The sequence below is a fragment of the Semicossyphus pulcher genome, unplaced genomic scaffold, assembly GCF_022749685.1.
Source record: "Semicossyphus pulcher isolate SPU_LCO1_2020_fin unplaced genomic scaffold, fSemPul1.0.p SCAF_8, whole genome shotgun sequence".
Taxonomy (NCBI): domain Eukaryota; kingdom Metazoa; phylum Chordata; class Actinopteri; order Labriformes; family Labridae; genus Semicossyphus; species Semicossyphus pulcher.
Window position 1 is genome coordinate 21,937,699 of NW_027211759.1, and position 15,507 is coordinate 21,953,205.

The 15,507-nt window shown below is 41.2% G+C and overlaps 2 protein-coding genes across 2 annotated transcripts in view; one reads left to right on the forward strand and one right to left on the reverse strand.

Annotated features, from left to right (window-relative positions):
* The window catches only part of LOC138612651 (USP6 N-terminal-like protein), a 24,604-nt gene extending 9,454 nt beyond the window's left edge, over positions 1-15,150 (reverse strand). Inside the window, exons 1-4 of the mRNA XM_069686019.1 lie at positions 14,819-15,150; positions 1,233-1,306; positions 230-315; positions 17-56 (exon numbers count right to left, since the gene is read on the reverse strand). Of these exons, the coding sequence (XP_069542120.1) occupies positions 17-56; positions 230-315; positions 1,233-1,298 (192 nt within the window). The 5' untranslated portion in view covers positions 1,299-1,306; positions 14,819-15,150. The remainder of the gene's footprint in view (positions 1-16; positions 57-229; positions 316-1,232; positions 1,307-14,818) is intronic.
* The window catches only part of cpt1ab (carnitine palmitoyltransferase 1Ab (liver)), a 24,651-nt gene continuing 24,259 nt past the window's right edge, over positions 15,116-15,507 (forward strand). Inside the window, exon 1 of the mRNA XM_069686022.1 lies at positions 15,116-15,177. The gene's annotated coding sequence lies outside the window, so the exon portion shown is untranslated. The remainder of the gene's footprint in view (positions 15,178-15,507) is intronic.

The window sequence follows — 15,507 nt, forward strand, 5'->3', positions numbered from 1 at the left end:
GGTTAAAAGTCGGTACCTTCTCTTCAAGCGCACTGGGTGTTGGCAGCTCTTTCTCACTGGAGCAGAAATACAGATATGCACAACAGTGTTAAAATTGGAACATCAATACAATAATAAGTTAAGCACTCAAATAAGCCACCGACATAATGTGAGAGAGAAAGTGGGGAGGAAATATTCTAGGTACATTAAAGGGTTTAAGGAGGTCAGAGCTTCAAGTTGGGTAACTTACTGCAGGAAGCCGAAGCGGTCAGTGACCTTATAGATGCTGTAGTCAGCATCCTCCCATGGGTCAATGTTGACACCCTCCTGCCTGCCCTGAAACACCCACATACCATAAACCTGTTTAGAAATGCTGCATGCAAAGTAAACAGTTGAACAGTGATTTACGATGGTGTTTGTGTGTGCTGCAAACAAACTACAGCCTGAACAAGTAGAAAAAAATGGATATTTTAGGTAAAAGGTTCACATGCTTTACAAGCAGAGCTGAAGCAAGAAAGAGAATGAATTATCAGTGATTATTTTAGTCAGCTCTACTGGTTTGTTCCATAAGCTGTTACAACTACGTCAAACAGACCAACATGTCCAGAATTATGGTATTCTCTTTCACATGTAGTACTCTTGTTTCTCTTTCCAAAATGGGTCTGTTGAAAGTGGTTAACACTTATTTGTGCACTGCACAAGCAACATTCACATGCTTTGTCTGAAACCGCATACTAACGTACTGCCTACTACATACTCAAACAGTACTGCATACTGCCTACTAACCTGACTATTCAGAGCCGTCTTCTCCGTATCACGTGACTTAATGGTTTACGTATGTCCGGTCTGATCTCCGGTCCATCTCCGCCATAGTAGAAGATGAATAGCCGCAACGCATTTTGGGGCGGTTGAGTACAACCAGTGAGCTCCCGTCTCATACTCAAATATCCGGGCCGATCTAGTATACATCCGGGCATTTCTCTCATACACAAAATTGCATACTATGAGATGGGAACGCATGACATACTCAATTTTACGTCACGGTTAGTATGATACTATGCGGTTTCGGACACACTGACTTGTATTTAGTAGATTATTTCTGAGAATCCCATTTTCACACACTCCGCAGACGCTCTTTATATCAGAAGGACAATCAATTCTGCATTTTGGATGCATTGCTGTACACCTTCACTGCCCTTGACTTTATGCACACCCAGAGTATTGTGACAGGTATTCCCTGTATACACACTTACCTTGTCATATTTAATGATGATTTCAGCACGTTCCTCTGCTATCAAAGTGTCTATGTCCTTCTTCATGTCAAAATCTGGAAGAAACAGAAAAAATACATTTCATTATCCTCACAGTTGGCCGGGTGATTTACCAGCTTGTTGGTGTCTGTGTATAATATGGAGAGAGTATGGAGATTTGTTTTCCTATTCCCGGGCATAAATTTGATTTATTTTGTTTTAATGCAGCACTTGTCTGACAGCAGTAGATCAGTTGTTTTTGCATGTTTATACAAGGAGGATAGAATGAAACCAACAATGATCTGTTCAAGTTTAAGTTGCAGATAAAATACAGAAAACTTCAACATGCTTCTCAAAACCCTACAGATGGGCGTGAAAACACTTCTTGCTATAGGTGGGATAAACTTTTGAGAAATGGTCATTACATTGACTATAATAACAGGAGGTATCTGCAGGCCACAGATGGAATAAGCATCATTTGAGGAGGTGAAACCACAGTCATCCTAAACCCTAAGACCACACAGCTTGCTATTCCTCCTTTCTGTACTTTTCACCATCAAACAGCCTGTTAGTTACTAACTTGCATGCTTTCCCACTTTTGACTTGACACATCACCCACCAAAGCAATGATTATACTAGTGTTGCGTACCTGTCATACTTTGATAAGGCCATTTTTTATGTTTTTTATAAATAACCTATGCATGCATCTAGAATGAGAAGGCACAAGCCACAAGGCCATCAGCCACTTCCTGCTCGGGTGCTCAGAAGTACGGCAGAGAAGGTGGTTGGCGCCATCAGACTACAGCACCAGTTTACAGATGAGTGTGAAGTTATGATTAGTTCTTTACTGACCATTACTTTGATATTTTTAGAAATATAGTAAAACATTTATGGGTTATGCTATATATTACTTGAAATTGTAGAATAACCTTGTATTGCGTCACATTGTAAGAAAACAGTGGTTGGCAAAATATAACATTTAATCCATTGTATTCAAGTGGTGTCGAAAAGCAGACATAAAAAAGCAATGTGTTTTGTTCATACTGACATTCATTACTGTGTGATCAAGCACAAGCCTTAAAATTAAGAAGAAAGTATTAACACGTCAATATGTTTGTCATTCAAAGACTTTTTGAGGGTTAGTTTTGAGCAGCCAGTTAGAGTAGGCCAGTAGGTCATAAAAGGCATGTATAAAGTGTGACACAGAGAAACTGTCATGTGACTTTATGTGAGTGTGTGCATGGACATGCATGCAGACATTGGCACTAACTCAAAAGACTCAAGAGGCAAGAAAGTGACAGACTGGCCTGAGCCCATGAGGAAAGACAAGTGAGGCCAAAAAATAAATCCTGCACTGCTGTATCTCATCCCCTCTTTTTTTTCTTTCAGTATAACCACCAGCTGACCCCCGTCTGCCCCTCTGAGCCTGCCTCTAGCCTTCCCTGGGCTGATGGACTTGGGCAGGCCTGACTGTTAAGCAGTTGTCAGGGCAGCCTCACCACTTCACCAGATCAGCATCTCAGAGTGATGTTTGCATATGAAAAATATGGCAGTTATGCCAGGCATGCACAGTACGACATAGAGACACGCGAAACCAGTCACACCCTTTAAATGAACTGAAGCATTTAAGCATCACTTTTGGGGACCACTTCTACTGTTTGTTGTTAATAATAACAAGGTAAACAACAAGGCATTTGCGCTAAATGTTGACCATTTTTATTTGCGACTGCCAAAAACCCAACACATACAGTGATTTTTTTGTTATGTCACACACACACAATAGAAAAAAAACCTAGCCTATTGCAATACATGCTTTGCACTGAGAAATACTTTCACAGACGACTGACAGCACATGTAGCCAGCTGAGGTCTCAGGCGGCATGAATGTCTGGCATGCCCTGCAGCAGGTGTGAAAGCACCTGCCATCACATACAAGGACCCTTTAACTTTTCCCTACAGACTCTCACGCCTTCTGCTGAGTAGGTCACGTTTAGTCTCACGTGATGTCACAGAAAGATAAAAATGCTCGGCTTCGCTGATAAGCTGGTACATCATAGAGAAGTTGCAAGATGCATGTATAATCCGATCTCCAAAACGCCAGCATCCAGTCTCCTCCATCAAAACAACAGCTGAGTCTCTTGCCTAACAGGTGGTGAGTGAAACCAGACCACTGAACAAATGGCCTATGCTGTTCTATGCTTTCCTTTTTACATTTTCCCTTTTTCTCGTCCATCTCAGCTCAAGCTATTTCAGGTTTTTTGAGGCTTCAGCATATTTTTGTGAACAGCTGAACTAAGTAAGCAGTTTGTGTGGTGGGGATTTTTATCATGGCTGTAACCTTGCCTGTATCATATTATCAGGAGAAAATGGGCTACCCGGACTTTGTACAGACATAGAAACATTCAAATAATTGAGGTGACAAAGCTTAAAGAGCAGCTCCAGTCATGTTTTACGACATATAAAATGCTCTGCTTGAAATAATACATTGTGTCTGATATGTTTTTTCTGCATAATACGTTTAATTACCTTGTAAAAATCCTCCAAAGGCATCTCCTCCTTCTCCCTTATTAAAAATTCCCATATCTGCATAGTCCACTTTGTACTACGTTTCTCCTTTCGTACAATTACAGCCAAAACCAACAACACTACAATCCTTTAGCAGCAACTTGTTGAAACTTAGCTAGCTTGAAATTTAGTCATTAGTAGTAGTAACGTTAATGTTAGTAGTCGGTAGTGAGTTGGCAAAAATTACGATGACGGTTACAGCTGGCTCAAGATTTGCCTAAGTGGTTGGCATAGGTTGCACATAATGTTAAGCATAGCCTCGACCGGTCCATTAACGGGATTGGCTCCTTAGATTTGTGACGTCTCAAACCTGCCAATCTGAAAACGTGTTGTTCAGCCTGTCCTTGGTACACTGCAGTTTAAAAGCAGACAGGCCCAGCCATGGAGATGACTGCTTCAACAATCTAACAATATAAAAAACATAGTTGTAATGCAGAAAATTGTGTACATTAATGAACATGAAAACATGTCCTGACTTTTGCTTACTACTAAAAAGCATAGTTATAACCCAATTATTATGTGTTGCTTCCTATAAATGCTATAAAGGGAGGCTACCATAAAGCATTGCCTTAAGAATATGTTTTTGGAAACTTGATACCAGGCAAGAGCAATAATTATGTCTAATTTAATGCCAGAGGTGATTGTTTTTATAAAACAAACTATTTTCTTTTCCTGGCTACAAGTTAAGACATGGCCACATACTGTATGACTAGCAAAACAGCAAAAGAGCAAAACATGATGACTAACTTACAGGCTTCAAGGCTTTGGACCCTTTCAGTTAGTATGTTGGTTCATGACTAAAACAAATATGTTTTTCATTCAAGCTGCTGGTGGGGGGTTGTGAGCTGTTTTAAATCTCTGTCTGTAAGGTAAATTGGTGTATTAGGTCTGTTATGCTTCATCTTTAAGTCCCAGCTGCTTACTTCCTGTGTTGAGTCTCCAGTCTGCTGATAGTATTGTGTTGGGGTCAGGAAGAAAAGGAAACCAGTGACTGCCACTCCTTCAACAACAGGTTCACTGAGAACTGCAAAGAGTGTGACAACAACATGGGTCTTCTTCAAATCTTTTACTGACACAGCCTCAAATTAGACATAATGGTCATTTGCAGTCAGCAGGAGAGACATGAGTAATACCACAAGGTGGTCAGTTCACATCAACAGTAGTGGTATTTGGCTTGTGAATCACCAACAGAACTGAAGACCTCCTCAATGGCATTACATATTGCAGTCCGTTGAAAGAAATTTACTTGGAAGAGCGTTTTTCAAGTGGTGACTGGTGGGGTGGCTGGTTGTGGTGGGATGAGGGTGTCAAACAGATGGAAGCTGGAGGAAAGAGGTGAGTCAGCAGCAGACAAAATGTCAGGCTGGTTTTCATATCACCTTTATTATAGTGTTAAGCAGAGGAGGTGAGAAAGTGGTAGGTGGGCTAGTTAAGACAGTGGGTTTAAATTGAATAGCTGAAGACACTAAGTATATACAGTAGAAAGACTCATATTTTCTACTGCTAAGTTTTGACAACCTGCTTGCTTACAGGACACAAGACTTGCGCACGGGGCCTGGGTGACATCATTTCCTGTTATGACATAGAGCTCTAAATCTAGCTTGCGTATATAAGTTCTCAGAGCCCTGTTGTAACCACAAACAGCTTGCAAAGACTCCAGGATCACATCTAGCTGATAACATCACTTTTAAGCAGATATGCGGCAGTCAAAAAAGCTATACGCCCTAAAGGTGTCAGGGATTAATCCATAAATGATCAAACCTTCATGATGCAGAATTATAAGTACAAAACATTTTATTACAAAAACTTTAAGAAGGTAAAGCTGAATGATGGTGTCTGCAAGGGAAACCAAAAGACTATTTATTCCTATCTAAGAGCTTTGTAAAGTAGTTGAGGTTGAAACACAATAAGACAAAATTACAGCAAATGAAACTCATATTTGCATTCAATTGAAAAAGATTGTTACACTGAAAGTTCTCAGGCACATTCTGCTGTATTTGCTTACTTCTCATCTTATTTCACTGATATAGTACATAAGCACATGTCCTCTTTTACATTTATTTATATTTTTTCTTAATCCATAATAATAATAATCTCTGTTTTGGCTTATAATCAATCATAGTCTGAGGAGCTCACAAATTCTAAGCAGAGGATTAAGAGTCATCTTGAGATAAGAAAGAGTCTGGTGACAGTCAAATGACTATAGGAGCCTGGAAACGATGAGAGCAGTGAGCTACCCTACACTCATACTTTGGGTTACATAAAGGATATGTGCATTACTGTGCCTCAGCGGGCAGAGGGTGTAAAAGTTGAACCATCACACCAAGGAGGACAGAAATGAGTTGGTTGCAGCCTTTCCAGGCATGATAACTCATACCCAAAGGATATTGTGTTAAACCCTAAAGTAACAGATTTATCAGATTTTAAGATCTAATCAGATCTTTCATAGTGCATCTTCATTGTGTCTGGCACTCAAAACCCTCTACCCATACTTCTGATGGCGTGAGGAAGAACAAGACAAGAGATACGTAGTTTTCTTAACCACTAAATGATTAGTCAGTGCTGCTTGTTCAGCCAAAGGACGTCTGTCTCTGACATCAGACATGCTCGGGGGAATGCACTCATTTAACCTTGTTAACTTCACAGAGAAAGAATACATCCAATATGTGCCTCTCCTCCATCCTGAATTATGAACCATCCTCTGTACTGCACATACTTAGATTAACTTGTGTCTGGTGTCTGAGATTACCACCCACCAAATAGCAAAGGCAAGTGAGAGAATACCAGCTTATTTTGATGATGCATAAATGGAGGCTCATTATAACATTTGCTTTTATATTGAAATTTCTAAATTTTGAATGGAAAATAACTGACACCTACTACATCAAAGGTTTTATTCTAATCCAACACACAACATACAGTAAACCTCATCACATGCCCCTCATCTGTGTGATTGAGTCATTTTCTGTCAGTTTCCAGTATGCACCCGATGACATCATAGTGTGAATGCACATTGTGTTAGTCTCAACAAGACCTTATCATATCATAAGACACATTAAATGTTCTTCTTAAGTAACTAAAGTCTTGTACGTCTTTTGACATGGGATCCATGACGTGAAGAAGAAAATTTAACCATAACAGTTATATCCACAATTATCACCATCTAATCTAGTGAATTATTACCCAAATCACTTCAATAACCTGCAAAGGATACCTTGTAATGCACTCCATGTTGTTATCACTTTCATTACATTAGCTCGATGCTGACGGCTCATGGTGATTGTGGGGAACAAGCATATCATTCCAGTTCGGAGAAGGAAGGAGGCTAACAAGCGACCACATGGCTCTAATTTCCACATGAAGAAGTCCCAAGTCCCAGATGGCTTCAGAGCTTGAGTTTTTAATTGGTGTCAGACACACAGAGAGTGTTTGCATGTCAGTATGCATGTGCCCAAAAGAAGCAGAAAATAGCACACAGTGAGAGGGGATCTGGGAATAATTGTTAGAGGAGGTTTCTCTATTTTCAGCAGGGGCAAGGTATCTTTTGGAGTTACAGATTTAGAGTTGTTCCAATACCTGTATCAAAGTGCCTCCAACTAAAATGCAGGATTCTAAAAAAATCGAATTATTTAATGTGACTTTTTTTTTTATTTGCAGCTCCAAAAATGTAGCTCACACAGCAAGTTGCTCTGAGCTGCCACCATGGATTCATTATAGCTGCCACTAGCCATTTCTGTTTTCTAGCAGCATAGAAGCATGTAGCAGCATAGATGAGGTGATTTCGGGCATTTTTGTCATGTGATAATAGCAAACAATGGCAGTGTGGTGCTACTACCCAAACAGCTGAATTCGCGAGATCACAAGATCGCGGGAGAACTACGTTATCGCACGAGAATTGCGAAATCACGCGATAACATCAATGTTAAAAAGAGCAACACACAAACAACAGTTCAGTTTGCACCTCCGAGGTTGATTATCTGCTCATTTGGATATCATTCTGTGATTTTAGTGCTTCTACCATGGCTGAGTACACTACTTAATTAATTAAGTGTTCTTTTTTCAAGATTTTAGTGTTGTTGTTATGAAAACGGAAAAGAAATGGGAGTCTGTACCAGTCTGTACATGGTGTTTAATATTGAGATGAAGCGGCCTCCATCAAAAACAGACCCGGCACATTTCTTTAGCGGAGCAGAGCGGAGACACACTTCTGGGACACGCCAGAGACTGACATACCTGCTGTGGAATCACCAGCATTGACTTGAATGGGTGCGATCGACTCCGGAAGTCGCGGCGCACACGGAGCATGCCGGAGACGGATCCTGTGGAATTTCAGGGAATTTGAGGGTACTCTCAAAGATCCTGTGTAATTTGAGGGTAATGCTCGTGTTGCTGTCAAGAGTTGTAGACCTAAAGCATGGCTTGACATAAGCAATGGCCTGGTGGCCCGACGGTATGTTTGTAACCCCCCTGGAACAGTAGATAAAGCATTTAACTGGCCCGGTGTGCCAGTAGGATCCACAAGCCCACAATAGTAGCCCTCCCGAGATGGGAGAGTCCTTATGTACTTTCTACGCAGAACCGCGTTATCAGCGGCACCTCGTCCCGGTGCACGTTCTTGCAGACTGTTTACTTTTAATGGCTACTCCTGCAGCGCACACACAGTGTGAGGTTGTGTGTGTGCCAACAGAAAGTGGGAGACGGTAGGCTTTCGTTTAAAAAATAACCTCTTTATTTATACCCATGATTATTTTGATCTATTTTTCTAAGTTTATAATAGTTCCACAATTGAACACATATTCAGTAATAAGCACCCTTACAGAAGGAGAAACCAAATTTGACGTTATAATAATACCAAAATCACAAATTATTTCAGGGCCAGTGGTTTTAATGGCAGCGCCAGTGCATTTGGAAAGTTACTGGCCCGGAGTGCCAGTGGAAAATCGTGCTCAAACTTTGCCTAAAGGTATCAAAAAGGTTTATTTGTAATCGCACAAGAATTAGATTGTTACTCTGTATTGGCCGATACCGTTGTCAGTTATATGAGCTGGTCTCTTGGAGTAAAAAAATGCTTTCATTGTTGCACACTTTGCTATTAGAATAGCTCCCGTTTCAGGTTGACAAATTCCTGCCAAGTTTGCCCACCTCAACGGATCTATTGTTCATTTACTCTCAACACAAAGCTAATTTGGCAGATGAAAACAAAGTCCTGTTACAAATAGGGAATCCCCTCAGAGTCTTAGAATATCACAAAGTCACCCCACAGGAAATCTAAGCAGGCTGGTATGAGATGTTCAACAGCTGGCCCTTTCTTTACACGACAGTATGGAGTCCAGATATAAGTTAAGAGATACAGTAGAGCTGCTCACACTGGACCACTGTAGGCTCCAGGCTCTTATAGTAGCCAGAGAGTTTTATCTTGCTTGCCATCTCGAAGCATGTTAGCCGTAATGACCACTCACAACAATGATGTGCGTATGTAAATAAAACCCAGACACTCCAATACCATCAGCCTCCAGACAGTAACAAGGATGCAAAGCCCCATGTTGCCCAACATGTGTTTTGCAGGTGTGACTGTGAATGGACAATAGCCAATTGTCTAGCCTTACCCCAGTAGTTCCTCTGGAGACTTGCACATAGTGTCTACTGACTCACAGCAAAGCATGGCAAATTGTGTTAACTTAATCTTAACTTGACTGTTTTGAAGAGACGACTGAGAAAACATAAACAAGGAAATCAACTTAAGAACAAAGAGAGAAATGATACCAAATTAGGCTGATGAGAGAAAGTGCTGGGAAGCATTGATGGCCAGCGACAAAGTCTCCTTAACAAGAGAGTCCTTGTCTTTCATGCTGTCTGAGCCTCTCTTTCCTCTGTGTCCCTCTGATTCTTTTGACCGCCTGTAGTGCTTGTGTTTATGCATAGAAAATAGAAGCGACACAGAGACTATGTGACCCAGCAGCTAAAACATCCAGAGCACTGGGACTGGGGAAAAAGCACAAGGCTGAGAACAGTTTGTTTTCCCCGAGGGGCTTGTCTGTCCTGCTCCCCTCTGTATGAGCTCTGTCACTCTTCTTTATCGTTTTTTCCAAAGCTGAGCAATCAGAGCTCAGTTTCAACAACAACCCTCACCATCCAAATCTACTTAACCTTTCCTCATCTTGACAAAGGAAATAACAAGCTGGAGCCTGAGGAAGGGGGCAGTCGAGCACCTCACCCAGCATCTGACCCAGCCTGAGAACCGTCTCTGTTCTTGCTCCTGCCTCCCCCTTTACCTGGGGGAGGGGGGGGCTAAATATAACAATGACCACACAAAGTTTCAGAAGCAGAAGTAGCGGGCCAGCCAGTGAGGCCTTGTTTCCCAGAGTGGCAGCACTTTCTCAAGGGGTGGTATGTGGAGGACAGGAATGTCAAGGGAACAGTATTCATAAACACAAAACCTCAGGACCCTGCTGAGAAAGCCACGTTCTCATAAATGGCTGCTCTTTCTGGAGTGGATCAAGTCAAAACTGGAACAATTATTTTATAAAAGCTCTGTAAAGTCATATTTATGGAGCTGAACAATCAATAATGCATGGCTATGAAATGCACAAGAGAAACACACATTGTTTAAGGAAGTTATGCAACCTGACCTATTCCGCTGACTGTCATGTTATTTTTAAACTGCATCTTTTCTCTAACCATCCTCAAAAATATCCTAACAAACTCCACAGATGTCTCTGTAATTTCCTTCAAGGCACCAAGATTCAAAAGCCAAAGTCATCACCAAGTTCAGGACATGAGATCAGATACTACTACAAACCCTGCATGGCACTACAGCACAGCACTGGTCTTAAGAAATGTCAAAATGTAACATAACTCCAAAAGGTGACCACATAAGAGGGTGTTACAAAATGACTAAAGCCCAACCAGGACCAGTCAGCTGGTCATGAGTCAAAAGCAACACAGAAATTCTGCTAAGTTCAATGAGGCACACTCAACTGGTGATTTGGTTATCATAGTTTTCATGTTCAACTGATGATTACAAGGAGAGAAACAGAGGATTATGGGACATAGAAGTGGAGCAGCCTTACGCTGGATGGAAACTGTAATTTCACCATGATCTTTCATAACACGGAGAGGTTAAGTATGTGAAGCAAAAACAAACCAGAAGTGGCAACTAAAAAAGACACAAACTAGAGACAATCATAGAGGGGAAATTCCAAGATAGCCCAATTTAGCCTTTATTCAAATGCCAAAAGTCAAACAGATAATTGGGCAGTTATCCCAAAGAGCTATCACTCATCTCCTCAGCGTTGTCGATGTTTTCAACCTTTGTGACAATCTACCGCCTCAACAGTAGCGTGACCTCGATTTCGCTAATTACAGAGCAGGGGGAATAGATTTGGCTAATTTATAGACAAACTTGGCTCTTGCAAATTTCACACTGGTTTCTGGCAGAGGCTCACTCTGAGTCTACCACCAACACACGAATGTGCTGTAAGCTTATCACGTTGCTTGGCAAGTATGGCTGCCACTGACGATTTTCATTTACAGTCATTTTTATTATCAACTAAGCTGTTATTTTTTATTGATTACTGGATTGATCATTTAGGCCATAACATGAGAAATAAATTGAAAAATGCTCATCACAATTTTCGATAGCCCAAAATGACATCTTCAACTTGCTTTATTTATTAGACCAACAGTCCACACATGGTAATACATTTAATTTACAATAATATAGAAAGGAGAAAGGGAGAAAAACTGTTACATTTGAAAAGCTTAAATCAGGGGAAGGTTGGCCATTTTCGTATGTTACTAAATGATTAAATGATTATCAAAATCGCTGTGATCAATTTTCTCTTGATTAACTAATCCAACATTGGTCTTATCACTTTGGCACTACAAATAGTCAAAATGTATCAGTGTGGCAGTTGGAATACATCAGTATGAGACTAAAATGGCTTAAAGTCACTGGCCAGTTGAGGCCTTTCTGTATGGAGTTGCATGTTGTGTCTGCAAGGGTTTCTTCCCACAGTCCCTCAGTTTGTTGAACTGGAAACCCAAAATAGCACGCAGGTGTGAATGTGAGTGTGCCCATAATCCTGTCTATGCTCCAGTGTGTGCTGACATAGGCTCCAGGACCTCATGACCCTTCCGGACCAAAACATTCACCCTAAAAAGACAACACTGAAACTCTGCATTACACGAGTCACACAGCAGGGCCAAAGCCTCTCTGTCTTCTTTTCGTTATGCAAAAGGCTTCACTATCTGGAGGGCTTTGTGACACTGGTGCTTCTGTAGGCCTTTGACATCTATCATAAAGCCGCCATTCAGGCAGACAAAAAGGCTATTGATGCCTCTTCACTGAAATAATATTATCTCAACAAAGGCACGTACAATAAAGGCTGCTGATTATTGAAGAGAGATTTTTAACAGAACCACAGACGGACGTTGAAATGGTCTTAAAATAAGACTGATTATGTTTTTCATCAGTAGGATTTTGTTTACAAAAGTATATCACAACTTTTTATTTACACTGCTGCTGCAATGCGTTCAGCCAGGGAAAAAAAACCTACATAAAATGCCTTTTGATGCCTCATAATGGATTAGTGGTAATTTACAGTAGAAAAATGCAAAAAGACTTTGTCACTAACTCTGAGAGTACAAAAAAGTCCAATGCAGCTGACTGAGGCCCATTCACGGGCATAAAACAAAATAAGAGCTCACATGCTCTGCCTCACACGAAACTCACATCCTGTTGGTATCAGAGAGGGCAGGCAGATCGGAGTTCAAGGGCACATTCAAGTGCCTGAACACTTTCTACAAAGAAAACTTTAGAACATATCAATTTCTTATAGTCAAACTTTGCACCCGCTGACAAAACACAAAATTAAGACTTTTCCTAATTTTTGCAGTAAAGAAATACGATAAAGGCCATATTAACACAAATGTTATTATGGATACACCAATCTTATAAGCATATAAGAGGTTCAAATCATGTATATTGGAATGCCAGTTTTGAAATGCCCCCATTAAGACCTATGACAAAAAGTTTCCCTCTTTGAACAGAAATCATAAATCCAACCACTTAACCCCAAGCAGAACGAAGAGCAGAGAAGGACACGACAGAAAGAAATACTGTGGGATTGCTGGTTGGGCTCTCACATGCTTCTTTTCTCACACACACACAGTACAGCAATAGTGCTGTCACCTTTCCGTTGTGGTGCTTTCTTCCAAACCATAAGCACTGTGACACACGATGTAACACACACAAAGGCTGAACATAGCAACAATTAAAAAAAGGCCTTATGTGTGCATGTACAGATAAGCAAAAAAAACAGTCTCCTCTAACTTCCTTTAGTGCATATTTAAAATGTGGGGAAACAGCTTGGCTATATGTAATTTTTACTTGCCATCAGCAACATGCACATCTGCTACAGAACATTGAAAACAAAAACACATGGAGAAGGGGATAACAGTTAAACAATGACCACCAGACATCTGGCAGAGGATGAGAGCTAAATCCTGCTGGAGATCTTTCCTCATCAGACTCTGTAACCTCCCCCACCTCGTGTATGAACCAGTGAGACGCCCAGTAACCTTCCAGAGGGGGCCATGCATGGCATGACATGACACACAGACCAGTGACTGGCCTACTTCTAGAGAAGCAGGGGCATCTGTAGTCCATGCAGTGGGCTGTGCGTGTACTATCTTGCCTTCCCCAGTTCCAAGGACTGTCTCATTTTTAAAAATAAATACACAAGTTCATCATACTGTACCTCTATCAAAAGTATAGGTCCAGTATAGGTCTCATATCTGCTATGTATTAGGGATGTATGATATTATCGGCACATTATCGGTATCTGCAGATTATAGCTTGAAAATGACAGACCGGCATTGGCAGATATGTCATTTTTCTGCTGATATTTTTCGCCAATAAAACAACACTTTAATAATGCCTAAATGATTCCCTAAAAAAGCTTGACATAATGCTATGACATTAACTCTGCACTGTGCACTACCCCACTTCCATCAAGTGTGAAGAAGGGTGCAAGATGTATGCGGTATGGCAGTTTTTCAAAGTTTCTGAAATGGACAGCAAGGTTGTGCTCAGCATCATGCGAGGAGGGGACAAATCTCATTCATTCAACACTACAAATTTAATTGCCCATCTCAGGCATCTGCCAGTGGGCCACTACAATAAGAGTAGGCATTATATCAATTCCACTAAAGGGATGTTCTCTGCAATTCGGTGGAAAAAAAATGTGCCTAATATATCAGTATTTAAACCGGCAGTCGGCAAAAAGAGTTCGAAAATATCGGCATATCGGCAAAAAAGACAATATTTTGCATCCCTAAGAAAAAATACAGAGGCTGATATCTCTATTGAAATTATAGGTCCTGTCCATTATAGGTCTCATACCTTCTATGTATAAATTAATTAAAATGCGGAACTGGATGTAAAGTCTAAAACAGATTGAGAATTGTTTCCGTGAGCAGACACTACAGCACAGCAGGAAGCAAATAATGTTTGTTGGAGTGGATAACCAGAAAATTAAGGACAGCTAGAGGCGGATCCCATCATAAAGCACATTTCTGGCCACACTAGCCAGGGTTCACATGCCATTTAACAGCTGGAAAGCCCGTGAATGGTGATGCAAAATGAGAAATTCCCCCAGAGAAGCGCTCACTCACTGTCCTCACCACAGCGGGTTTTGTAAACTAGCCATGTCCTCTTACAGGAACGAGTAGCTGTTCACAAACAACCAAGTACCAGCATTAATCTTAAAATCTATCAATCATGCTAGCACGCGCGCGAGCAACCGTTGAAATTACAACGAAATGCTTCCGTTATTGTTCCGTAGAAGATTAGGCAAGTTGTAAAAACACAAAAGGACCAGACAAAGAGACCCAGGCGACAAGTATTTTATGGCCACACACATTCATGGGGCTCCAGCGTAAATAATAGTAATGAGTGTAAAGAGGCGACAGTGTAGAAGAGACGCTAACGTTCAGTAGTAGTAAACCGCCGTCGCTGCTTACCTTATGGGCTGATTTCCCGTGTTCTTCTTCTTCTTCTTCTTCTTCTTCTTCTGTGTTTCTGTACCTACAAGTAGAAACAAAATCCTCTATTCTCATTCTCCTCCTCGCCGTCACCCAAACGCTGTCACTGTGCTGAAGGCTTGTCCACGACTATCGACAAGTTTCGCTGAAATCGATGCTGGTCAAACGGAGTCAAACCCCCCCAGCCCAGCTCCTCATGCCGCGAGCTGGCTGCTGCAGCTGTCTGGCACGCGGCTCACCAGTGACAGTACGACGCACGCGCACGAGCAGCGGCGGGAGGCGAGGCTATCAGACTGACTGAAAGTTTGAGTGTTGTGCAGGAACTAGCCTAAAAGACGGTAAGCCATCACATTTATCGTGTTTTTCTTACAATACGACACCCAACTACAACCAACTAGTGAGTTCAAATTCTTCTTCCTGGTTTTGCATAAATGTAAGAAGCTGCGGTTTTGCTCGCTTCTATTGAGTCTCTCTCCGACAGACGTCAGTTGATTGTTTGGTGTTAGCCACAATGAATGCTGTAATGTCGACGCTTGCCTGTTGCAGCTCAGTACGTTCATGTAATTTAGATTTTGAGTAAGCATATAACCATTTTCAAGCTTTAAAATGAATAGTTGCCTACAAACTAACAGGATGACCAAAGCCTTTAAGATGCAGAAAACGGTCAT